This window comes from Dermacentor albipictus, chromosome 3 (assembly GCF_038994185.2).
Source record: "Dermacentor albipictus isolate Rhodes 1998 colony chromosome 3, USDA_Dalb.pri_finalv2, whole genome shotgun sequence".
Taxonomy (NCBI): Eukaryota; Metazoa; Arthropoda; class Arachnida; order Ixodida; family Ixodidae; genus Dermacentor; species Dermacentor albipictus.
In genome coordinates this window covers 89,394,391-89,419,324 of record NC_091823.1, presented here as the reverse complement: position 1 = coordinate 89,419,324, position 24,934 = coordinate 89,394,391, and the positions used below count along the sequence as shown (strand labels likewise).

The 24,934-nt window shown below is 47.4% G+C and overlaps 2 protein-coding genes across 2 annotated transcripts in view; both read right to left on the bottom strand.

The window, feature by feature from the left end:
- LOC139057468 (sialin-like) overlaps positions 1–24,934 on the bottom strand; it is an 85,316-nt gene that overhangs the window by 5,720 nt on the left and 54,662 nt on the right. Inside the window, exons 5-11 of the mRNA XM_070535784.1 lie at positions 21,106–21,339; positions 17,114–17,297; positions 15,763–15,893; positions 13,000–13,149; positions 10,146–10,278; positions 9,098–9,256; positions 2,574–2,659 (exon numbers count right to left, since the gene is read on the bottom strand). Coding sequence (XP_070391885.1) covers positions 2,574–2,659; positions 9,098–9,256; positions 10,146–10,278; positions 13,000–13,149; positions 15,763–15,893; positions 17,114–17,297; positions 21,106–21,339 — 1,077 coding nt within the window. The remainder of the gene's footprint in view (positions 1–2,573; positions 2,660–9,097; positions 9,257–10,145; positions 10,279–12,999; positions 13,150–15,762; positions 15,894–17,113; positions 17,298–21,105; positions 21,340–24,934) is intronic.
- On the bottom strand, positions 4,513–8,364 carry LOC139057469 (clathrin light chain-like). Its single transcript, XM_070535785.1, has 2 exons — positions 7,823–8,364; positions 4,513–5,071 (listed from the first exon to the last, which is right to left on the bottom strand). Exons 1-2 carry the CDS (start codon positions 8,113–8,115, stop codon positions 4,696–4,698), a joined length of 669 nt encoding a protein of 222 aa, XP_070391886.1. The 5' UTR covers positions 8,116–8,364; the 3' UTR covers positions 4,513–4,695.

Below are 24,934 nucleotides of genomic sequence, written 5' to 3'. Positions count from 1 at the left end.
GGGCTCTGGGTATAACTTGCTCGCAGGCTACTCGACTGGCTCAAAAACCCATGTAAGACGACAGGGAACAACTGGGGCACAGGTAAAGTAAAAAAATATATATATTGGCACGTGGATTGGCGGGTGGAAGTTTTAAGTATACCAGCCGCACGGAACGTACAGTCGACCAAAAACGTTTACGGACCCACGAGATCTAAAAAAATTCTAAATATACGAGTAGCGTTTAAAAGCAGCCAGTAAAACCGGGCATCCGAATGTTGTTCGCACGTACCACTAAAGGCTGGAAATGGGAACACCAGGCTGCGTTTTGAGGCTGAGGAGATATTCAGCTTTTTGTCAGATCTCTTGGTCCGTAAACTTTTTTGAACGACTGTACATATGGCACACTTTAGGCGTGAGGCGTCTAGTGTCGACGCGTGCGCTTTGCGCCATGTCACAACCCTTAGTCGGCAACTAAAGAGAAATAGTTTTGGCTGGGACGACAGTACGAACATAGCGCAGCAGAAGGTTGACGCCACACCAAAAATACTTCAAAAATCCCGTTCATGTGGGTTCGGCTTTAGGCTTGGTTTGGGCAAGCGGGCCACCAGTGCCTATTAGGCAGGGCGCAGACAGCCCTTTGGGTATCATGTCTGCATCTGACCGGCTGCGCTCTATAAAAGCATCAATCTGCACCACTAAGAACGCTGCTAACTCTATTACCGTTGTATTTTACTTCTGCCTTTTCCTTACGCCAAAATGACATGGCAAGAAGTTGGCAGATGTAAACTTACAGCTACTTATTAATTTGCTCGCCGGACTTGGAACCTTTCTTTTTTTTCAATTTGCAGTAACATTGCTACATGCAATATCTCCTAAGTTTGTAGCCGCGTAGCGTTTCTTGACACACATACACATAATGATTTCGTTAAATCGGGAAGTTCGTAAAATCAAGAAAGGAAAATTTTTGCTCCTTCGAAATCTAAAATTGTAACGTAGCGACACGCAAAAAATACCGCGGCATTGTATTTGCCGCTGATCCAGCCATCTGTCGCATAAACCATGAAATAATGAAAACAACCACCGCCCCTGAGGCGGTGTTGAGTCCGCAGTTCCATGCATGGGCGTGTCGTGCAGCCTCGTAAAGATAAAGCTAGGGCTGTGACTGGTGTGCCTAGATGTTTTAACACGATAGCTTCAGAGCGCACGCTCGAAGAAAAACCCGTCTGTGTTAAAATTAGAAAGAAATTACCGTTTCTGTACTCATTCCTTTCAGGAAAAACTTCGTTAAATCGAGTGCGGCCAAATTAGTTTCGTTAATTCGGGTTGATTACAACACTGAACCTTAGTATACCTGCCGGGGAATCGAAATTGCTTCATCAGATCGGGAACTTCGTAAACTATAAGGTTTCGTTAGATCGAGTTTTAACTGAATCTCCAGTCTGAGTAAATTACCTGTACAGCCAAGCCTGCGAGCTTTGAGAAGTAATATATCCTGTGACCACATTTTTCGATCGACCCACTGTGGTTGCTCAGTGACTTCGGCATTGTGCTGCTACGCACGAGGTTGTGGGATCAAATCCCGGCCGCGACGGCCACATTTCTATGAGGGAGAAATGAAAAAACACCCTTGTACTGTGCGTTGAGTGTCCGCTAAAATTAATCCGGATTCCCCCACGACAGTGTACTTCATAACCAGATGGTGGTTTTGGCACAAAAACCACCAGAATGTATTTTTTTAGATTTCTCGAACGCCAAAGCGGGACGGAGAGGGGGTGTAGGAGATAGAAATGAGATTGACCGTACGTCTATTCCAAATTTTGTTCATGTGAAGGGAAACTCTTTTCCAAGATACTCAGTAACTTTGTACTTGCGTTTCGGAATTATTCCACACGCTTCTAACACCACATGCGTGAGAACCGAGACGACATGGACATGGCGTTGTCAGTGAGCTTCGGCATCTATGTGGAGCTCGTTGGCCAACGAATCGAGAAGTTCATTGTATCTGGATCGAGAAAACTGATGAGCCAGTAATGGTCGCGCTAAGAGTGGTGCCGTCTTACAGCGGTCCGCTTTACGAACCGCTATAAAATCACAGGGGCTGCTACCTCTGGTTAGCTTTGCCGACTGCCTTGCGAGTCTTTTTTAAGGTGGCGCCACTACACCCGAGTACGCGAATAGCCAATTATGCTCCACAGGGAGGACACTTTGGGACAAGTCGGGGCCCGGAGAGCCCAAAGCGGGACATAAGACAGTCCCACACGTAAGCCGCGGGAAGCAGAACCACGCCAGTAAATGCGGGACATTTTCCGCCTAAATCAACATGTCTAGTCGCCTTATAGGTAAGACTCACTGCCCTTCGTCGTATACCTTGTACACGACGTTACGTGGCACCGCCCTCTACGCGTGCAAGCCGCACAATCATCACTGTCAAGTATAAGCTGCAGGTTTGGACGGTGCGTGCACTTAGTGGCCACGATCCGTGTAGTGTTTCGTGCCCAACTCCCATAACACGACGTTAGGACACCACACGAACGTGAAGGCGCGTTAACAGCATGCGTGCGCGTTGCGCGAAAAACAAATGAACGACATACCATTGTCTCTGTCAGAACACCTGTGATGTATGGCACCAGGATGCCGGTTGTGTTTCCAATGCTGACGCAGATGCCCAGAATGGTCCCTAAGTGAATGAGAAAATACAAATTCACATGAAGAAGCCCGAGCGTTAATATCGTATAAGTGGAATGAGAATGACCGAATATTTTGTAATGCAGCCACAATTGTACAGCTCATAAACCACGTCGCTAGGGATATCGCGTCATAGACGATCCCTTCTGTTTACGATACTTTGAGCTTTTCTATACGAGGCAACATGGGTGTAGCAACCTCAGCGCAACACGCTTTTCCTGTATAACCACACTCGAATTTTTGTCTACACATGCGCAAAAGGAAAGTATTAACCCCATGCAAGCGATCTTGCATGAGGTTGGCAGCGACGCATTGGAGATGGCTGCCGCGTCCGCTCGCCGCCTGCAAGTCGAACGTCATGCGAGCGACGACTCTGAACAACGTCTCCCCGCTGTTGACGGTACGAGGGCAGCAAATACACACCGAAACTCTTCTGACGCATGCTCTAACAATATAAGTTGATTTGTTTTGCTGCACAGAGCACATAAAATATTTCTGAAGGTCTTGGAGTAGGTTTTTATATAACTGCAGATATCAAAATTCGTTCGTTTGCGCCTTCCGTGCGACAACCGGTAGTATGTTACAGATGTACGTCCTGTTCCGGCTTGGCACTATTGGCTAGCCGCTCACAGCAGTTGCGGGCGACGAGCGACGAATTGTAGATGCCCCGAACCGAGTGATAGAGCGACAAGAACGAGCGCTCGAAGCCGTCGCTCGTTGCTGTCGCACACAAAATATCTATCATGGGGTTCGGGCTTAACGCATCGCAGTGTGCATCGCCACCATCCAGGGGCTGGGCACACCGTTCTTTATAGCGCGTTCTGGTACCATTGTGCCACAGTTTGGAAAGACAAACTTCATCAATCTGTGCGCACAAAGCTCAAGAGGCTCATGCACTCACACGCATCAATGGGGTCAAACAAAATGATATTCGTGAGAACTAAAGCGCAGAAGCAGCACTCTTGGTCCTCACAACTCCAAGACTCAGCGGACAGTCTTAATCGAGCAGCTGGTCTGGAGACGCACTCCGATCGAAGACATGCGGCGCAGGTACTTTGAACATCACCACTCAAGAACAACAATGAGCGATTTTTCCCTGCGTGCTCCTGGAGGAAAAAAATTACTGGGTTTCGGCCAGTTCTCGCAAGAAGCCGACATCTCGGAACTCCTCTACACCCATGGTCCGCTTCCCACATTCTCCGTTCCCCCTTTCAGGTCATTGCTTTTGAGGAAATATTGACTAAATGCATGTGCCAGGCGAACGGGGCCGGGTCGCCATAAAGAACGAGGCATCGACTGGTCACTGTTGTGCATGTTCACTTTTGCGACTTTTTCTGACGTGCGATAGTACTGTCATCGCGCAAGGCTTTCCGGTGCTGTTCAATCCTCCCGCGACCAGACGACTACATTAAGCTTTACGCAACGTCGTAATCAAATTTACGTTTGCCGGCTTTCGCAAAAAGCTGTCAACTCTATCGGGAAGGGTTTACTAAGGCATACCGAGAATGCTCCTAATACATACGCAAGCTCATTTGCCGATTTCAGCACGGGCAACCGTAGTTTCAAACTCTAACTACGTATTCATGCAAAGACGAGCATCATTGTGATACGAACGCTGTGCGCCCATGTGCAGCACCAAAAACTTGAATCCAGAGAATGCAAAGGCTTCTGGCTATGCACAGCAAAGAATAGTAAGCACAGCGTACGTCGAAAGGACCTTCTTGCTGGCTTCCACTGAACCAGACGTGGTTGCCACGGCCAGTCGGGAATTTCGTTCGTTAGCCCACCGTACAATGACAACAGCAGTCACCAGCACCTAGGCCTTACATTCATCAAACGCCTTCGCAAACTTTCAACCTCATTTTTATTTCTTCCACCCGTGGACAGAACAAGGGGCCAGCCGATCGAAGCGCTGTCGTCTATTGTGGTAGCGGGAATGCAGAGGCGACGCCGCTCCAATAGCCGCAGCATGCTTACGAGCGGGGTCCAGCAGCAAGCGCTTTGCTTCGGAAGCCGGCGTTTCGCCCGTCACATCGAGATGACCGGCGAGATGACGCCCAGCGCCCCCGGTGGCGGGCTCTGCTTGAGCTGCAGGATGATGGCGCGCATGCGCGACACATCCTTCGCATTGCGCGACGCCTTGGCGTTGAAGTCGCATAGGCGCGCAATGTTCTCCCACTCGGGCACCCTGTCCGGCGTGGGCCCACCGTCCCTGGCTCCACCGCCGGGCAGCCAGTCGGACATCATCGCGGACCGGTTGGCGGCGCGGCACTTGGCCACGGACTCATTATAGCGCGCGTACCAGTCCGAGAGCTCGCGCTGCGCGTTAAGGCGCAACTCTTCCTTCTTGACTTCTTCCTGGGCGTCCTTCTCCTTCAGGTGCCGCTGCATCTCCTCGCGCCACCTGCGAAGGAAAGCAGCACTGTGAGCACAGCAGCGTGTCCTCCGCCCATTTCAGCGCGCTGAAGATTCAGGAGACCTTGACTTCAGTGTGCGCGCGAACCACCGCGATGACTGAGTACCAGCTGACATCGGAATGCGTTCTGCTTCTGAGCATAAAGCATTCCCGACGTATTAAAGCGGCGGCCGCGTTCGAACAGATGGTGTAAAAGAGAGAAGAACGCAGAAGTAACACAAGGGCGTCCATGTACTATTGGAATTAGTTGACTCTAAGAGACCTCAAGAGGTCAAAACCCTCCACTACCACGTCTGCCATATCCAGGCGAGAATATTTTTGATCCCAGGGAAACAACGAAGCATCAGTTATGTTTGCTCCCATTTGTGCTACCGTAACTGTGTCACTTGGTCGTGCAGTCGGTCTTCTAAGGTACGACCACCACTGTTATGCAGAAAGCCCTTGAGAACCACATGTACTAAAGAAGCTTTACACTCCACAGGCAGTTCCAGTCAAAACCGGACCTAAAGTTCTGCGCAAAGAGTACATGTCCCGTAAATGATAAAAATAATCCGGCACGAGTAGTTCGACTAAAGAGCACGAGATAAATCGTACACAGCTTGTTATTCTTGGCAGCCAAAACCATGTCACGTGTTTGAAACATTAAAATGGGGTTGGTTTTGGCTGTTAACAAGAGTGGACTGCAGGGTAATGCCGTAAGTGCAGTAAGCGTTTTACGGTAAGTTCTACGGAGAACAGTTAACCGAGTGAGCTCATTTTTTCGATGTTTTTCACGCTATGCTCATTCTACCTGCAAGGCATATCAAGAGACGTGGTGATAAAAGACACCTTCGAGACATTACGGCTCGATTCATTGACAACTTACGGTATCACGGAATCCTGACACAAATGTACGCTGTATACTGCTGAATTGCTTGAGAGTGCGTTTAGTTGGCGCGTTGTGTGTGAGAGCTGAACATCCTCTTTAAGGACTACAGACTGATTCTCTAGTTTGAGCGACGACGCTTGGGTGAGAAAACCAGGGTGTCTACCAAGTTGACATTTCCATATTCACTGAGTGTTACAGGTTTTCCCTGAATGCCTTTGCAAAGTTCCCTGAGTGATACAGAACTTTGTTTTACATCAAGACAGGCAGACACCATGTCGCTCGATGCTGTCACTCTCTAGTAAGTATGCTAAAAATTAAAAAAAAACTTAATCCTGTTTGAATAGTAAGGAGAAGCATTTATTTTATTCAAAAAGAAATCAGAAGGGAGGGGTCAGTAAAATGCACAGCGAATAAAATATATTTGAAAAAAAAGGTAAAACTCATTGCAAATCGAGTCGAACATTCTCAAATACGAATAAAAAGGAGCTGCATACAGAAAATAATATTTTCGAATATGAGATATTTTTATCAATGGATAGCAAGCGCATTCGTATGAGGCCCGAACTTTTCTCAACACTCCTGACATACTCTCAGCCCGCGCACGATGCCCCAATGTTGCGTTTCACTGCTTTAAAGAGTTTATTTTGATTTGGATGAGGGACACCTTCATCTCGGCGTCAGCCAACACTTCGTTTTTTGAGCTCAAGCTCCTTGAAAGAAGCAGCTTCACGCTTCCTTTCCCGTTCATTTCTCAATGCGTAGGTTTCTTCTGTTCTCGTCCTCCTTCCACCGCGCGTTCGCCCAACAGACCATTTGAAGCAACCTACTCGTCAGTTGTACAGTCGACGTCCATTTTTTTCTTTTTTTTTTCTCCCTAGTGGCCGCGAAAACATCCGTAAAATCGGGCAGTTCGGAAAAATTAATCCATGTCTTTACTGCCATTAAGGGCTCAAATCGCCACAGGCACATCCGAAAAGGCCTACCTGTACACTTATTAGGCCTATCGGTGCTCGTACTGTGACAGGAGGTGGGGGGTGGACGCGTGTATAGTTAAGGAATAGATACTGTGTCGCGTGACAATTGCCGCTACCCACGCTTGTTATGCTTCACTGCAACACTTTTACGTATGTTTCACCGCGTAACATTTTCGTATTGAGGCAAAGCTCACTTTCAAAAACCAGCATTATGTAACGTGTTGTGTTTTCCGAGCTTCGGAGCCAATCGTGAGGACCACAAAGACAGAGTCGGTGCCATTGCTTATAGCGGCAGATTCTTTCAATGAAAAACACGGCGCCGAATGGCAAGAAGCTTAACAGCAGACGCTGAAGCATCCGGTCCTATTTACCGCGGTGGCGATGTAATAAAAAAGGCGGCAGTGGTGGCATTGATACCTGCCGTCACAGCAAGAAGTCCGCAAAATCGGGCGGCGAAGGGTTCTTGCGTCCAAAATTTCAGACATTCTTATACAATGACTCTATCGGGTACGCGGTGATGCAGCGAAGCCGTCCGAATTATCGGGCCTCCGGAAAGTCGGTCGTTGACTGTACACTGGCAACTCCTCCAGCCGGCGACACGGCGTCAAAAGACCTATTCATTACGATCCCTCTTTGCTACGCGAGCCAGCATTACCGCGAGTTTCCTTCCCTTTCAGTAGAATTACAGCAAATTTTCCCTGACGTAAGAGCAAATTCCCTGAGCTTTCCCCGACTATTTCCAGAATGTTCAAATTCCCTCAGAATTCCCGGTTGGTAGACACCCTGGAAAAGGTTTTAAACAGTTGCAGAGATAAAATACGCGGCCGCGCGCGGCGCAGCAAGGAAGAGCGTGGTTGTGCGGCTAGTATGCTTTGCATAAAAAAATGTCCCTCTTACTTGCGTATGGTCTCCGGCTCATCCTTGGGCACAGGTGGCGGCCTTGAAGGTGCGTCGGGGTTCATCATGTCGTCCAGAGAGAAACAGCTCGGGGGCAGATCAGCGGGAAACTGGCTGGCCGATCCTTCCAGCAGGTTTATGTCTCCTTCCAATGACGTGCCGCCGCCACCACCGATCAGGTTCGGTCCGTTGAACAGGTCGTCCATGGAGCTGTCCAACTTCTGGTGCTGCTGCAACAGCAGCGACGACTGCTGCGAGTCGTGGTGCGTCTCGAATGGCGTGAACTCATCCATCGCGATCTAGGGCTGCTTGTGGCTTCTTGACGGTTGGGTCAGAACAGGGAGGTGCTTCGGTCAAAAACGGGGTTGCCCTTGAGTCGCTTGAAAGGTTGCCGGAAACGATGCCAGGCCGTCGAACGACGCTACGAAGCCTCGGGGACGCTGCGGTGAACCAATGCGCAACGCGCCGGGCACAGGGCTGGGCGTTTGCAGCGGCCCCTCGCGGCGTGCACGCGCCCGGTGCGCGAGGCGACGACGACGACGGCGTTTCAAAGCCACGTGCACGTGCTTTCTCTTTCTCGTATTCGAGGCGACGGCATTCGCCCTTATTAAGAGTGCTTTGTCGCAGTCGGTGTGCAGAGTGCTTTGTCGCAGTCGGTGTGTCGCGCGCCGGTGTCGATATTCCAGTAATGCCAATGCGCCTTCGGGCGAACAAAGTGCAAGATGACGCCACTTGCGTCGAGCCTCTGTCGAGCAAGCATCCGCGTAAGAATGATTATTAACAAAAGCGTCTGGGACTAAATGGGGACGCAGTGACATGAGATAAATTAAGTATTGCCACTGCTACCCATTTACTACTACTCCCTGTTTAAAAGCGGACAGCTTCATTTGGCTTTCGTCTTGCGTGGTTGGGCGCCAGTGGCTGGGTTTCTTGCCGGAGAAAAAGAGCAACGCGCGAGCGCCTAAAGTCAGAGGAGGAGAGAGTGACCCTAGTACCCTGTTACAGAAGCGTAAATTCAGAGGACGTACTCGCTTTGCTGTTCTGTGTGTTATATTCCGGAAAACGTGCAACATGTTTTGTGTGACTGCACCGTTGTGGTGTGCGTGTGCGCGTGCGTGCATGCGTGCGTGCGTGCCCGCAAGCGCGAAGATTGTGTCAGGCAAGCATCACCAGTTCCTGCCGGTAATGGTTGTGGTAACGGTAATTAAGGTTAGCATCTCCCTAATATCGTTTAATACAGCTCCACAGTATCTCTTTAAGAGAAAGGTTTCTCACCTGCGTAGTCTGGCGCCATGTCGACTGGGATGGCCATGTAGCCCGCTTCGCTGACTCCGCGCACGGTTCCGGCCAACACGAAGAGCACCAGGCTGAGTGGACCGTTGCAGCCACCCACCGTGGGCACGATCATCAGCATCACCGACGGAACCAGGTGCGCTGCACGTGCCAACAGTACGCATTGCGCTCAGAGGGAACTTGAAATTATTATGGGGACGTCCGACCTTCCCGGGTCTCCTAAAGTTCGCTTTCCCCATGTGACTTTCGCGGCAGAAGGAATCGGCCACCGTGGAATAGGTGTTGTTGTTACGCGGCTACGACGAGAGATAGCGCGAGTGTTCCGATGGTAGCGCCACCTGACGGCATAGTTAACTCGGGCGCAAGATGAACTTGCTCCATTCTTTTCGGGTGGGAGACGACGACGCACGCTCGTAGGAGCACTCCGCGATACTAATCCCGTTCGTCTTCGAAGCGCAGCACTTACTCTCATGAGCGAACGCGATCGCTATAGGACACGCCTCAGTTTAGGCCTCAGTGTGGAGCACAGGCGAAAAATTTCCGCTCGGTATTCTTGCGTGGTGAGTCAAACTTCCTCGATTTCTCAGAGTGTTTTATCAGCATATTCTATGCGGCTCCTTTCCTCTCGTTCAAGCGTGTATTTGCTTCCAGACGAAGTAAACAATAATTCATTGTATGTATTTCGGCTATCTGTCATTGCTTGTATAGAAGGAGCATTAAACGTAGTTTTTTTATGCATGTTTATGTTACTGTGTTGTCGTTTCTTTATAATTACAAAGCAAACGTCAGGCTCCACTGCATACTACTAATGCACAAGTGTGTGTCATGTAAAGTGCGAGCCAGTCGTATATGTGAACTAATAGGAAAATTAAGTGTCAGCATTGTTTGTACGAGGGGACCCAGGGCATTGTGAACCTGGCAGTCTTCCACGGAGCTACATGTATTGCCAGAATAGGCGGGACGTTAGTTGTAGACAGGATACTGCGAGTGATAGAACGTGAGCAGCGATAGAACATGAACAGGCACTCACCGAGCCCATTGAAAAGCTTCCGGATGCGGGTCGGCGACATCAGGGCTCGGCTACGCAGGTAGTCGGCAATGATGCCCGACAGAGCTCCAGACACGATGGCGCCGATGTACGGAAGCGCAGAGTAGAGGCCATTCTGCGTGGCACAAGCGCAGAGTGCATTCGCTTTAGATACATGGCGTTTCACGCAGCCTACAAATTCTAGTTTAGTGGACAGCTCAATCTTACTATCTTGCTTGGCTAGCGTCGCTGCAATACATTGACCCTGCAGCTTTAATGAGCGGGTTCTTCTTAAGGCTAAGCCACGTCCCGTTGATCAAGGCGATTATACATCTGTAAGAGCTAGCATTGTTTTATTTTGCTTTTGCTTTTTTTTCAGCTAAGGATTGTCATTCCGCATAGCTTCTGCCTCAATGGCGTGGTTCTTAATCCTGCCGATACACAAATACACCGGAGCAACAGTAGCATTTTAAAACGCTAATGAAAACGTTAATGAACTCAACTAAATGCCTTTGTACGTCACAAGCTTTACCAAAACAATGAAAAACCATAATGAAAGCAGTGCTGTCCTACAGGAACTAAGTGATTAACCGGGTAAGACACCTTAACAGGAGATGTTGAAGGAATATCATCATCGCTCGCTTGTTTTGTGGTGGGAGAAAACACGGTTGTTAAGTTAATCAATGCGGAGTCGTAACGCAGGGTCACATTGCTTTCGAAACGGTCTTCCTGGGGCGGGCTCAATGTTCTGTAAATGACGTGGCACGGCTATTCTTATCGTAAGTGAGCTCAATGTAATTTTCCTTTTTCGCGTAATAGGTTTGCTGCTGGTTCGAGACAATAAACAATGCGCGCGGCGAGAGCTGAATCGGAAGGAAATGTGGATTCTTCTAGAAGTGGCTCACGCTTCTCGGCAGGTTCTGGCAAGACGTATATCGAGAAAATGGAACAATCTCTAATTATAATAAGGCACGACATCACAATCTCTCTGTCAGGAATAAGACGTTACACCGCTTACCGATGCTCTGCGCCGAGTGCACATATTGGCTTGCCGAAAGTAAACATCATGAAAATAAAAAGAATACAGAGACACAGTGTCAACTGACTCGCTTGAGGCACTTAAAGGGGTGGAGACATCAAAATTTTCGTTCATGCGTTTGTTGATTCAAACGTTGCGTCATGCATCAGGGAGCACGATACACACAGCGGGATTCATATATATCCGATAAATAATTTAATAATAGCATTATTATACCGAGCGATTTCGGTTTCGGTTTCTGGGCTCCGGGGGATGCTATGACGTCACAGAGGAGGAAACGCAACATGGCTTGGTCACGTGGGCCACAAAAAATAGTGACGTAAAACTATGCTGCGTCGTCTGCTCGCTCATACGCGTGCTCTGCCAGCAGAGGTCAACTGGCGATTCGAAGTGCATGTCGCGATTATTATAATTATTGCAAAGAGCGACAACAACGGTAAGAAAATATTGCGGCTTGTGAGAGTCGGTGATTCATTCCGAAGCGCCGTAAGCTTTAGCTTCGAAGTGAACCGGAAAAGGCCTAGCCACGATATCGGCGGCGCCGAACGATCAGAGGCGGTGAAGCTGCCGTCGGTGCACAGAGTGACCACTCCTCGGTCGCTGATTGGCCGCTTCGCCGTACGGCTGCCGCACAAGTAGGTCCCGGGCCCGTGCTCTCTACAGCTAGGAAATCTCGCCGTTTGCGAGCAAAACCGCCGTCGCACGGGGGCCCGCGAACGGCAAACGGCGTGCGGCGAGTTTCCGGGCCGGTAACGTGGACGGGCCTTGAGAAAGGCCAAGCGAAGGAGAGACCGCTCCGAGCTGCCGAACTATGCGACTATGCGAGGAGAGAAGCGGACAACACGAACGCCGCATATCCTGGTACCTTTCGGAGTCGGCCGGCTACCGTTTTACACTCAAACGTGCAAAGGCCCGTAGGCACGGCAACTCGCCACACGCAGTTTGCTATTCGCGGGCCGCCGTGCGGCGTTCGTGTTGTCCACTTCTCTCCCCCTGTGTCCGTGTCTGCACGCCTTACCCCTTCTTTGCATTAAGAAAGGATTTCTATATGCCTGTATCTCGGTCATAGTAAAGGCTATGCTCGGTCGCTCGGCTCAGCAGGCTCCGTAATCGGCATTTCATCGCTACTCATCATACGTCACGTTTTTGTGCTGGTGTGCTATGACGTCAATATTTTCGTTCCTCCTCTGTGACGTAGTAGCTGCCGCGCTAGCGATGGGTCTCGACTACGAGAAGGAGTTTTTAATGACTTTTTGGAGCTGAATTAAAATTATTTTGAAATGTTTGCAGCGTCCGATACCTCGTTCTGGGTGTCCTTGCATACGGAAGCAGCCTACAACATGCTTTTTATAGCCTCAAAATTTGGTGTCCCAACCCCTTTAAGATCCAGCGAAATAGTTCGCAGTGTATTAGTGACACTTCAAAAATCTAGGAAAAGTTGAAGTGATTGGTAGCACGTGGGTCTTTCGAGAAATCGAATGTATTTTAGTATGACTGAAACCGTGCGTGAAGCATATAATATTGAAGAGTACGAAAAAAGAAGTAAATCGTTGGACACTGACAAAATTGAAGCTGATTCACGACAATGGCTACGCAAAATCATCCGCAACCAGAACTGCGTGTGTGATGGTGGGAGAGAGAATAAGGCTATTGTTGAGAGGAAACGTAGCCTATTTATTATTACTATTCTTTTCTGCAGTGACCAAAAATCTATTTTTTTGCAGACTGTCAGACTGTTCCTATTACTCTATTCAAACTTGTGTCCAAGAGGAAACCACAATTAAACCGGCCGTGCCACTTGCCCATCACGTTACTCACGTCGTCGATCTCGTAGTGCAGCACCGTTCCCAGGTATGTGGGCAGCTCGCTCACGAGCACGTACTGCAGCCAGTGGGTGCCGAAGTGCGCCATCACCACGCCCAGCACGGCTGTCGAGCTGAACATCTTGGTCCACGGCGTCTTGCGAGCCTGTACGCAAATGAAGAAGCGCGTACTCAGCACAGACAAGGTACAACGGTTACTCATAACGTGCTTAATTCGGGGTTCTTAAGAAACGCGTATGCTTAGGATACACGACTTAGCATACACGACGTCCCCCGAATGCACGCGAGAAAGGAATTTAGTGATGCTTGCTTGTGATCGTGCTTGAGAATAACACTCAACTAACAAGACCGTTTTCTCAATGTAGGCTGCTTAGATATCACGCGGCCCATAGGTCGACGAATTAAACAGAACTCGCATAGACGTGCTAAGAGAATATACCTTTAGCTGAGGGCTCACTAAGACTGAGAACTCACCGAAACAAAACGCAGCTGAACTCACTCTGACTCTGGCTCATAAAAAATGATGCGCACGCAGGCTCACTAAGGCCCATGGACCCATTGTGACTAGAGCTCGCTCAGACGTACGCAATAACTTATTCATTCAGATTCACAGAGTCCTATGCTCGACCTCGCTCGATAATAAAAAGGCCTGATTAACTTGGAATAATGGGGACTTTGTCTCGAATGAACTCTCGTGTGCCCAAAAACAAGGGAGATTCCTTGTAACTGGCACTTGCTTGAATTTAAGACTGAAGTAAGCTCCGACCCGCCGGCACTCATTTCGGCTCCAAGTCGCGTCTGCTTCAACTCATCTCAATTCACTCCGATTCAGACTAACGTTGCTCCTGACCTCGACTCACTCGAACGCACTCGGTCTAACTTGGAACACTTACTCAAATTGTCCTTATATCGGTTCTGGTTATCCTCTTAATACTTGTACGCTGCTTATCGCGTATTAGTCTGCTTTTTGTTTCTAATTTTTTTATTGAGAGTCCCAGTGCAATCTTTTCATTTCTGGAGTTCTATCTATTTACCTGTATTTCTTTTACTTTGAAATGAATGAAATGTTTCTTGATTCAGACTCGCACTCAAGGTGGCTTAGAGCCTGAGTGAATCTGAGTGAACCAGTTAATGAGCCTGCGACATGACAAACCCGCACGTTGTCAAAGAGCAACTAAGCATAAAAAAGCTTGCACGCAATGACGTTGATGCCTGACATATATATAATTATCGTGCATATTTTTGGGGGAAAGCAACGCACGGAATATGGTGTGAAGGCCGCTCCGTGGCATTTTCTTTTTTTAAAGTCAGGAAGTGAAACTTTGCACATGTAGCCTAATCGCAATCAGAAGGGTGCGCTTTCTCTAAAGCCAAAACACGCACATTTTAGTACGACAGTATACATGTTAAATTTATTTAAGCTTCCTAACGTGTAGACACTGCGGAAACAATACGCCGAATAATCACATTTTGTAGCAATGCTCCGCCACCCCACCTTAAAAAACACAATACTTTCAAGATTGCCAGTGAAGAAGCGAGGTCCCTAAAAAAAAAAAATTTCAAGGCAGCGCCATTCTTTTATCTAGCGGCAATTCTCCTCATCTTCGCGCTCTCTCACTATTGCCCACGTGCGAATGGCTTAGTGCGATCACGTGGTATTTCCACGTGACCGCACTGGTCATTGGCGTCTCTGAAAGGCTTCAAAGTTTCTTCACCTAGCATGGTTTAAGCCAGCATACGAACGAATAAGGATTTGTTTCACGAAATGCAGTTCCAAAAAAAAACAAGCAAATCAATTGCCATTTAGCAGTAAACTTGAAAGATATGCGTTGGCATCATGTCACACCTTTTTGAGCTTTCGGATTTAAACCGCGTTCCCCACATTGCAAAGTGTTGTTCAAGCACTGCGACAGCGTGTAGCCGAAGCGCGCTGGCTGCCCGGTTCCGGGTGACGTAAGCAGAACGTCGCTTCGAGCCTCCTAGTTTCGGTTTCGCGAGCTCTGATAGCCGAAAATCGTCGTGCTATGGTTCCGCGGGTAAGAGCATTTTTTTTTTTTCGAAACAGAAGTTGCTGTGACTTGTGCGGCGTTTGGTTCAGTTTCCCCCAAACGATAAGGATGCTAAAATTAAATGTTTTAAATTAAATGTTAAATGATTTTTGTTGATGAATGACTAATTAGCACGTGTCAGCCGTCACCTCGTGGTCGTCACCGCTGACGACATGTCTTTGGAGCCACCACCCTGTTATTTCAAAATGGCTAGTTTTAAATATTATTTGCAGTCTTCGTAGAAACATCTGGTATATATACCTCGACCACGTGACCGGCCTCCCACACTTCACATCAACGTTCTTTTTTTTTTCACTTTGACATTCCTAATGCTGACACGTTTAGAAATGTAGTACGACACAAACTGGAAGATATTTGTCTTTTGCGCGCGTGTTTAGAGGTCCAGAACCTTTTAGGGGCACTAGCGTCGCTCTATGTAGGAGGAGGGTCAGAGGAGGAGGAGGAGAGCAGGAAAAGGACAATTAAAACTGATCTAGAAACATTAGGGAGGAGTGGAGTGTTCCCCCTACGAACGTAAGAAAAAATATGGTGGCGACCGCTTCTGGTGCAGCATGTCAAGAATGTGCTGGGCCAGGAGGCATGAGCCTGCCAAAGGAGGCCAGAACTGGAGCCTCACTTCCTATGGGACCAACAAATGCTATCTGTCGCTCTTGAGCATGCATCTGCACAACACATAGTAGGTGACTCACAAGCGTGGGCTTCTGTTCGCCGAGGTCCGCCTCGATCATGTGTACTTCCCGGGAATTGGCCCACCGGTGGTCGGATGGACGGTTGGACGTGAACAAGATCCAAAATAGAAACCACACGCACGTCCACAAGCCTGCGTTCGGCAAGGAAACGACGCTTTTTCAGTATAAATCAGGCGACATGCCGTGTGGGCAAACACAAAGTGATGGTACGCACTTGTTTCAATGGCTCATTCGCCATATTACAACGTACGTATATACTTATACAAAACAAGTTTTTTGTCCGTCCTACAAGCGATAGTTGAACCGACATGGCAAATATTTGTTTCCTGTCCGACCAGTTATGTCTTAAAAGATCTTTGTACAGAAACCAGTGTGGAAAATTTTACAAACTCTCTTAGTGTTGTCGATAGGTGTACATCTTTATCCGTAAATATTAGCTTCAGTAGGGCAAAAGAAAAGAGCCCATTTTTAAGACAGACAACAGATATATAACGATGTTATTTTTCGTTCTTTCTACAGCAATTAATCTGAAAAAAAATAAACAGAAAAGTAAAAACAACCCGTCAGATGGGCAGCAAGCCGTTATCTGTAAAAAAAAAAGCTTTTTTTTGTTCTAGGACATCTCTGACAACCCCCCGCCCCCATTCTCCTTTAAAACCGTCATCTGCTAACAAGATTGTGGAGGCTAAGGCTGAGTGCATTATGTGCTAAAATAAGGTTATCGTCGCCACTCCTTGAGTATAAAAATTGCTTCATGGCCCTCTCAAGGACACTGTAAAATTTCTCCCATTCCCATTTCCAGAAAGCACTGTATTCTACAACGATGCTGATTTGCAAAGAACAAATATTGGTTTAAATAGACTCTAACAAGCAAGGAAGTCTCAGCTCGTAGTCACCCGAGGGTCAAAGGAACCAAGGCACGCATCTCGCAAACTGCTGTTAAATTACTCTACTCGTTGGTTGGACATTGCAGTTTTTGTGATTGAAAACAAACGCTACTCGATGCTTTCCCAGCGAAGCTAGTGCGCTTGTTATACTTCTTAGTAGGTCAGCGTCGCGGTGATATGTCCGCGACACTCGACGCGCATTCCAATTTGTGGCGCACCTAGTGTGTGACTACCAACTTAAACACGACATTCGGACACTTGAAATTCGGAACACTCGGGCACGACATTCGGACACGACATTCGGAACTTCAGTCCGCGTGTGCTCTTCGCCTCTCTTTTGTACCGAGAAAGGAAAGCTGCCTCCTTTTTTCCCCACAAACGACACTGCAAGAACGTATGACAGAATAAGCCGGCTACAATCGCAAAAGGGGAACGGGAATGCCGGAGTCGCGGAGCTCGCTCACCGAACACGTAGAACACGGACGGCCAGCCTCCGAGGAAGTCCGAGCCAGCCAGCAGCCCGGAGATGTACATTCCCATGGCGACGCCGAAGAAGCCCCCCGTGTGAATGAGAGAGACGGCGGTGGCCCGCTGGTTTACAGGGATCCAGTGCGCCACTTGGGCCTCGATGGCCGGGTACGTCACGCCCTGTCAGGTGCGGTTTCGGGTAAACCAATGCGTGGAAACTTGAACGGAGGTCACGGCAAGACAAGAGAGATGTATAGAAGCGAGCGACAGAAATAGCAACGTAGATTATATTTGAGGAAACGCAGAGAGGTCGGCACGAGGTCGGCACGAGTTCGGGTGCTCTAACCTACTACTCTTCACTGGGTGAAAAGGGAAACGGTGGGGGGAGGGGGATGAGTGAAGATGAGAACAGATTAGATGGATGCTACATGCACAATCGCGCTGCACTGCTAATGGCGCGGGCACACATCAGTGTCGCGGAAATGTTCCAGTTAATTCCTTAAAGCAGGTTGTTGCGTACCTTGGAAAGCAATCACTGACGCAAGGGAAGGTCCTTAAAGACCTGCCGGATATCGGTACGCAGCAAAAGATTAGACTACCGAGTGTCACAAATTTACGGGCGTGCGAGATGACAAAAAGCAAGTGACACAAGCTACCTGGAGAGGGGCAGCGTCTCAGACCCAACTAGAATCAACAGAGAACACTGAATGACTTGAACTTTACTAAAGGGAAACATACTGCAGTGACCAAGGGAACGCGATGTTTCCTCGCGTAATTTCGGAGTATGTTGCTTGTTTAGAACACAGTCCACATCGAACTTGCAACGTGCACATAGCACGAAGAAGAAAACGCACAGCCAGTAAATTGTTTTGACATAGCTAGCATCAGTTGTTCATATGAATGCTTGCATTGCTCCTTTTTTTTGCTGCTTTCTGTAAATATTAATCGAGAGCAATGCACGACGGTGTTCGCCATAGCACACACAGCAGCGTTACAAGCTTGAGAACTCAGCAACAGTGCGTGTTCGTTTCTTCATGTGATAAAGCGGAGTCTCCATGACACTCAGATGTAGGGTTCATCCTAAACCCACACATTCGGTTAACTCATGTTGTCTTCGTCTCGAGCATTGTGTGTCCGAAATATTGCACGAAATATTATACAGCACTTTTAGACATTTGTACGACAGTCGTATTTCAGCTCCTGTTGCGTTTCCCATTTCGTTTATTTGTGCCTTAAGTTCCCGAAGGTATTATTTTATATTTATTTGTTTATTATATTTTTGTCTCGTATTCCACTCCCACATTTTCCTTTGAGTGTGCTTTCGGCGTCCTTCACCATGTATGCAAATTTCACACTGCTATGGCAATTTTTTCTAATGTCGCTGACGCTATCGTATTAATAATGTCGTATCGATGATATTATTATTTCGTAAAGCAAATTTACCGCAGGCGGCGGCTTGAGCCGCGTGCCGAACAGCACATCACGGGTCGCCTGTTTTGTATTTATTCGGTCATTTCGATGTAAAATCATTTCAACGGCTATGATATCGAACTTTAATGGTCCCGCGCATAGAGCTCTTCATATAATGTGCATTTAAAGCCTGTATTTTACGTTATCTACATTAATTTGCTTTCTTCTTTGCCACCCTTATTTAACCTGGCAACGACGGATGCTCCTCCTTAGTAAACGTGTTTATGCGGAGAAGTCAACTCCACCGGCAGTTTATGCAGAGAAGCAACTCCACAGCAGCCCCGCCGTGGTCAAACAGCAGATGAGAGAACACATATCGCTATTTGGAGCTCATTCTACGTTGACCTAAGGGCACGAAGTACATGTTCTCATGGTATAGTATGTATTGAAGATGCTTCATCATAAAGGGTTATAGAACATCTTAATTTTCGGTGGTTGTTCGGAACATTGGTGGCATTATGTGAAGTTTGGGAGTACACTGCCAGCGTATCGTCCAAAACGGCGGTACGTATTCGTGCTTACAAGTCATTTACTGTGACATGGTTTCTCCTACGTCGCCATGGTTTGCCTACTGGCAACTTTAACTGTGTTGTAGTCTTTACTCTACTTTTTTTCTGCTTTGTGTACAAGAAAAAGAAAGCGTTTGGAGACAGCGATACCATAACCACAATTACAGCGGCGTAATAGCCTTATCTGCTGCTTCAACTTCATGTGCAAACATGAGTATCCCACCCTAATATGCAGCTTCTCGACCTTTTCACGCAGAAAAAAAAAGACCACTCTGAGCGGGAGTACGTATCTTAGCAAAATTAAAGCACAATAAAGACTTTTGGAAACGAAAACACAAAGCACCGCTTAAATGAAGGTCAAACTAAAGCTAACTCAGAGGCCACAGCTATACTTATCCAACATTTCTGTACCACCGTCACTAACGATCAATGCTGCTTCTTATATATATATATATATATATATATATATATATATATATATATATATATATATATATATATATATATATATATATATGTATGTATATAAACTGCTCTGGTGCTGTTTGGCATGTCATAGCTGCATAAGTATAGCCTTGTCAACGGCACTAAGCACAAATACGAGGCAAACGAAAGACGGCATACAGAGAATGCGCGATATACGAGCAATATAACTTTTTCTGGTATCTAGGACGTTAGTCCGCAGTTACTGTGCATGCTTTTTTATTATTCTCGAGTTACTTCCATATGTTATTGTAAGTTTCGCAGAGCAAATATATGTACAATTGAAATTATTTGTTTAATATTTCTGGCTAGTATTTGAGTTTAACCGTGCATATGAGTAATATCTGTAAGATCGGCCTTTGAAATAGGGCTACGTGAAGATTTCGCGGAAGGAACACATCATGTTATTTTTGTACGTTTTATTTCTTTTCTTAGAAAGAATTTCGGAGCAAACAGAAACGCAGAGGGAACGAAAAATTTCGGCAAAACCTATCTCACGATGACTGTCGATGCTAATGCGATTAGCATTCAAGCATTGTAGCGGCGCACCGTATTACTTAAGACGCCTTTATTTACAGTCGGTAGCGACCATTCTCAGACTTGCATTAGGTCTCGGGCTCGCTCTAAATTGCACATATGAGGGGTCCGTTGTACTAACTCGGCAGCTCATAAGGTCCTCTTTGGCGGCATGTCCTAACGGCAAGGAAAGCGCCGTAACCGGTTTAATATATAGTCGTGACTGACGTCATAGCGGGGATAACCTGAAGCTGTTTTATTTTGTATCGTGTGACTTTTCGCACGCGCTAGTGCTTAGCGAGTGAGCGTGACGTTTCAGAGTCTACACAGATGGTAGCAGCAACACTCCAAAGTGAGGGCAGTAGGCTAAGATTGCTAATCGCATTAAAATTCTGTAAATAATTATTCGGCAGGAATAGACATCTAAGTATATTGGGGTGTTGTTTCGTGAGGACGGATCCTGGTCTGAGAACACTGATAGCGCATATCGTAAAGCCGGTGCTTCAATTTGGTTCCTTCAGAGGACCCTGAAGCATGTGGGGAGGCATGTTTCAGGGTCCTCTGAGCTTCTCTGAAGCCTACTTCAGGCCAGTACTAGAGTACGCATGCCCTGTGTGGCAGGTGCCCCATTCCATGCGCATTGGAGCAAATACAATGTAATGCCGCAAGATGTTGTGGGGCGGTACAGCCGGTATGATAGCGCAACAAATATGAAGGGCTAGGCTGGGCTTCTCTTTGCGAACTTCGTAAAAATGTTCGCTTCAAGCTCTTGTATCAAATGTAAAATTACCAAAGCGAAATTTCGGCTCTGTCGTGCTTAGAACCGCCTGATTACAGGTCTGCCAGAAGAGACCAAGTTTTCCAAATTACCGACAAGTTACTGACAGAAACTGCGAGTAGCAACGCTGTTGATGTTTTATCCTGGGTTATTCGCCCTCAACAATGCATATTGGCTGCTGCGGGTTTTCACTGAATAAAGAAAAATATGGCGCTGTCAGGGACGCACGCACCTCTCCGATGCCCTGGAGCACCCTGACGGCGATCAGGTAGGAGACGCCGGCGTGGGCAGCCACCGGTATAAGGAGGGACAGCAGCCCGGTGAACAGCGTGCCCAAGCCGAAGAGCCACTTGGCACCGCACCTCTCGGCTAGCCGTCCGCCGGGGATGGGCGTCACGATGTAGCCATAGTAGAAGGCGCCCAGGATGACGCCCTGTGTCACTGGGTCCCACACGAACGGGCCGTCCTGCCAAAGAAAATGGGACAACGAGGGTTGACGGGGAAGTCAAGCAACAGTGGAAGATGGCCAGGTTGCTAAATTTGTATCACAGAAAGGTACACTGCAAGAATTAAAGCCACGAACGCGAAGATAGATAGATAGATAGATAGATAGATAGATAGATAGATAGATAGATAGATAGATAGATAGATAGATAGATAGATAGATAGATAGATAGATAGATAGATAGATAGATAGATAGATAGATAGATAGATAGATAGATAGATAGATAGATAGATAGATAGATAGATAGATAGATAGATAGATAGATAGATAGATAGATAGATAGATAGATAGATAGATAGATAGATAGATAGATAGATAGATAGATAGATAGATAGATAGATAGATAGATAGATAGATAGATAGATAGATAGATAGATAGATAGATAGATAGATAGATAGATAGATAGATAGATAGATAGATAGATAGATAGATAGATAGATAGATAGATAGATAGATAGATAGATTAATTGATTGATCGATCGATCGATTGTTTCAAAGAAACGCTATGGCTATGACAGGGCTCCCCATTGATTTTGATCAGAAAAGGCAAACGTCACAGACTCCCACTACGGACTACTTCCCTTTCTTTTAATTTTTTTAACCGATCCAGAAAACGCAAACCAGGTATCCTTTATGTACTCATTGTACACGCATATAGAAGCAGAAAAGCACGTCAGGCAGGCGATCGTAACGAAGGTAGGCACTTTGACTTCTTGCTATGACGTAGTTCACCGCATAGCGCGAAAAGTACAGGGCGAAGGCAGAGGGGACCCCGAGAAGCACTGAATCGTCATCTGTGTGTTGTCCCTCAGCCTTCCTTCCTTCTTGTGTGCCTTTCTGTCCTTCCCGCGCTTTGCAGAGAATAAAATCATAGCAAACGCACATTGCAATCTTTTACTGGTTTTGGAACGTAGTTTTCATTTCTGTGAACAGAAAAAAAAAGAAAGGACATATATACGGTATGACTCTCTCAATGCGTGCGCCATGCTGTATCGAATAGGCCCATTCCTTCTTCCTACACCGCCAACGCCTGAAGAAAGCAGCGGTGTTGGTGCCTTCGTTTGAATGAACCCGACGAGAGGTAATCCTGTCAGAAGTGGCGCCGAGCCGGACTGACTTTACCCCGGCACATCAGTCTTGCCAAGAGCGTCGAGGGACCCAACCACCCCTTGCATAGGCGCGCTGACTCAACCCGTTACGACGGTATCTCAACACGACCCGCTTGTGTTCATGCGAACCGATAACAACCATGTCGGGAGAGAGAGATAAAAGAAAAGAAAGAGAGGAAAGGGAGGAAGATCAACCAGAAGAGCGTCTGGTTTGCTACCCTGCAGTAGGGGTAAGGGAAATAAATGTACACGTAGCTAGTGCGACTCACCTCGACCGATTACAAAAAAGTATATCAGAAAGGACCACCGGAGCCTTGTACTTTGTCAACATGTGCAGGTGGCTGGCTGCAACCACTTTTTTTTTGTACACTTCTAGCGCCTGCTCATCGCGTACGCTACGCTATCGTTATTTTCCCCCTCTGATATTTAGCAAAGAAAATTGTCGGTAGATGTAATCGGCAGGCAAGCACAGCTTTTCAAGATTGCGAAATCTTGGCGAAATCTAAATTTTGAAACCATTACATAGCTGTGACTCTCTATCAGGCATCATACTAAAGGAATGCGACGCCGCAGATGTTTGTTCTGCTTGACGCAAATGGGAAAGAATGCGTCAGTACGATAGCTACCATCCTGTTCTTTTTTGTTCTTTTTTTTTCTTTTTTTGGAGAAAGCGGCAATGGAATCAAACCTATGACTCATAACCGTGTTGACTTCATGAGTTCCTTTTAATATATTTGGCGGAAAGTCATGGGGCACATCGGTGCGATCAATGCTGCAGCTTTATAACGCCTTGTTCCTCGGCTTCGCAAGATACAGCCTCCCTGTGCTTGGAAACACCTGCAAAACAAACCTGCGTGTACTCCAGGGACTACAAGCTCAAGCCCTAAGGACGTGTCTCAGCCTTCCGAGGTGTGCGTCTACAGCGGCAACGATTGTCATAGCTCGAGGTCACCCAATAACAACGTACTTGGTAACCGACGCTCTCAGAGCGCATATTCGCCACGTTGCCCGACTACCTTCTCACCACCTTGCCGCTCTACCCGCAGAAAGGCCACACGCAGCTATCAGTCGTATGATTGTTGCCAATCGCACCTCATTTCCAATGAACTACATGCCTGCAGCAAGACCATCCACACCTTTATGGTGCCTGCACAGTCCTGAAGTACGCCTAACCATCCCAGGAATCACTAAAAAGGCTAACATGCCATCGTTTGCCCTGAATCAGGCCACATTACAACTTATACATGAGGTGCACAGCGGCCGCGTACACGTTTACATCGTTGGCTCAGTCACATCTGCAAGTTCAGCTGCTGCTGTGGTGATACCAACAAGATCCATCGAAATACAGCTAAAAACGTCGCATGTATCATCAACGACAGCTGCTGAACTGGTAGCCTTGCGTGCGGCTCTCCATTTCATTCAGGAGGAACCACCGCATGCATGGTCAGTCTTCTGTGATTCCAAGGCAGCCCTACAGAGTGTACTCTCAGCACTGCGCCATGGATCACATGAACAGCTCGTCGCAGAGATCAGAGAAGTACACCATCGCATAGTTGACGAAGGACACGATATCATATATCAGTGGTTGCCTAGTCACTGCGGCATACACGGCAATGATCGAGCAGACGCAGCTGCCCGATCTGCCCATGACGGCGTCAGGTGCGTTGCCATTCCTCTTTCGAGAGCCGACGCAGCGAAAAAACTTGCCGTACTGCCAAACGACCTGACATTAGCTCAGTGGAATTCATCCGATTTCACGAGTGCACGACTTCATACCCTGGACCCTACTTTACAACTCCGTATTCCGCCCGAACTTCCACGACGCGACTGTACCCTTCTAGTTCGTCTGTGGCTTGAAGTAGCATTTTCAAATGCGTACTCCTTTCTTATCGGAATGTCCGACAGCCCACTTTGTGACTTCTGCGGGTGCAATGAAACAATCGCGCACCTTCTTTGTGAGTGCTCTCGTTTCAACCCGCAAAGAGCAGTCCTCTCAGCCACCCTAGACAAACTGGACAAGCGCCCACTGTCAGAAAACAAGATCCTTGGACACTGGCCTACGCGAACATCAGTGCGATCGGCTATGAAGGCGCTGCTGCGGTATTTAAAATACACTGGACTTTCTGACAGATTGTGACTTCACTGTGTGACTCAGGATTGTACGGTGCACTGCATCACAGTAGGAACGCCTTTGCGGGCTGCGTGACAGTGCCCACAGAAACAGTTTGTGTGTACGTGCGTGTGCGTGTAGTTTCCTTTTTTTTTAATCCTTCTCCCTCTCACCTATCGCTTCCCTTTCCCCTCCCCCAGTACAGGGTAGCCAACCGGAGATAATCTCTGGTTAACCTCCCTGTCTTTCCTTTGCCTTTCTCTCTCTCTCTCTCTTTAATATATAACCTCAATTTTATTTTTTTACACCAAGTAAAATTTTCCGTTCTCTTTAGC

Coding starts and splice junctions, on each gene's coding strand:
- LOC139057469 (XM_070535785.1), bottom strand. CDS start 8,115: ATGGATGAGTTCACGCCATTCGAGACGCACCACGACTCGCAGCAGTCG. Junction 5,072..7,822: donor GAGCCGGAGACCATACGCAA/GTAAGAGGGACA, acceptor TTTCCTTCGCAG/GTGGCGCGAGGAGATGCAGC.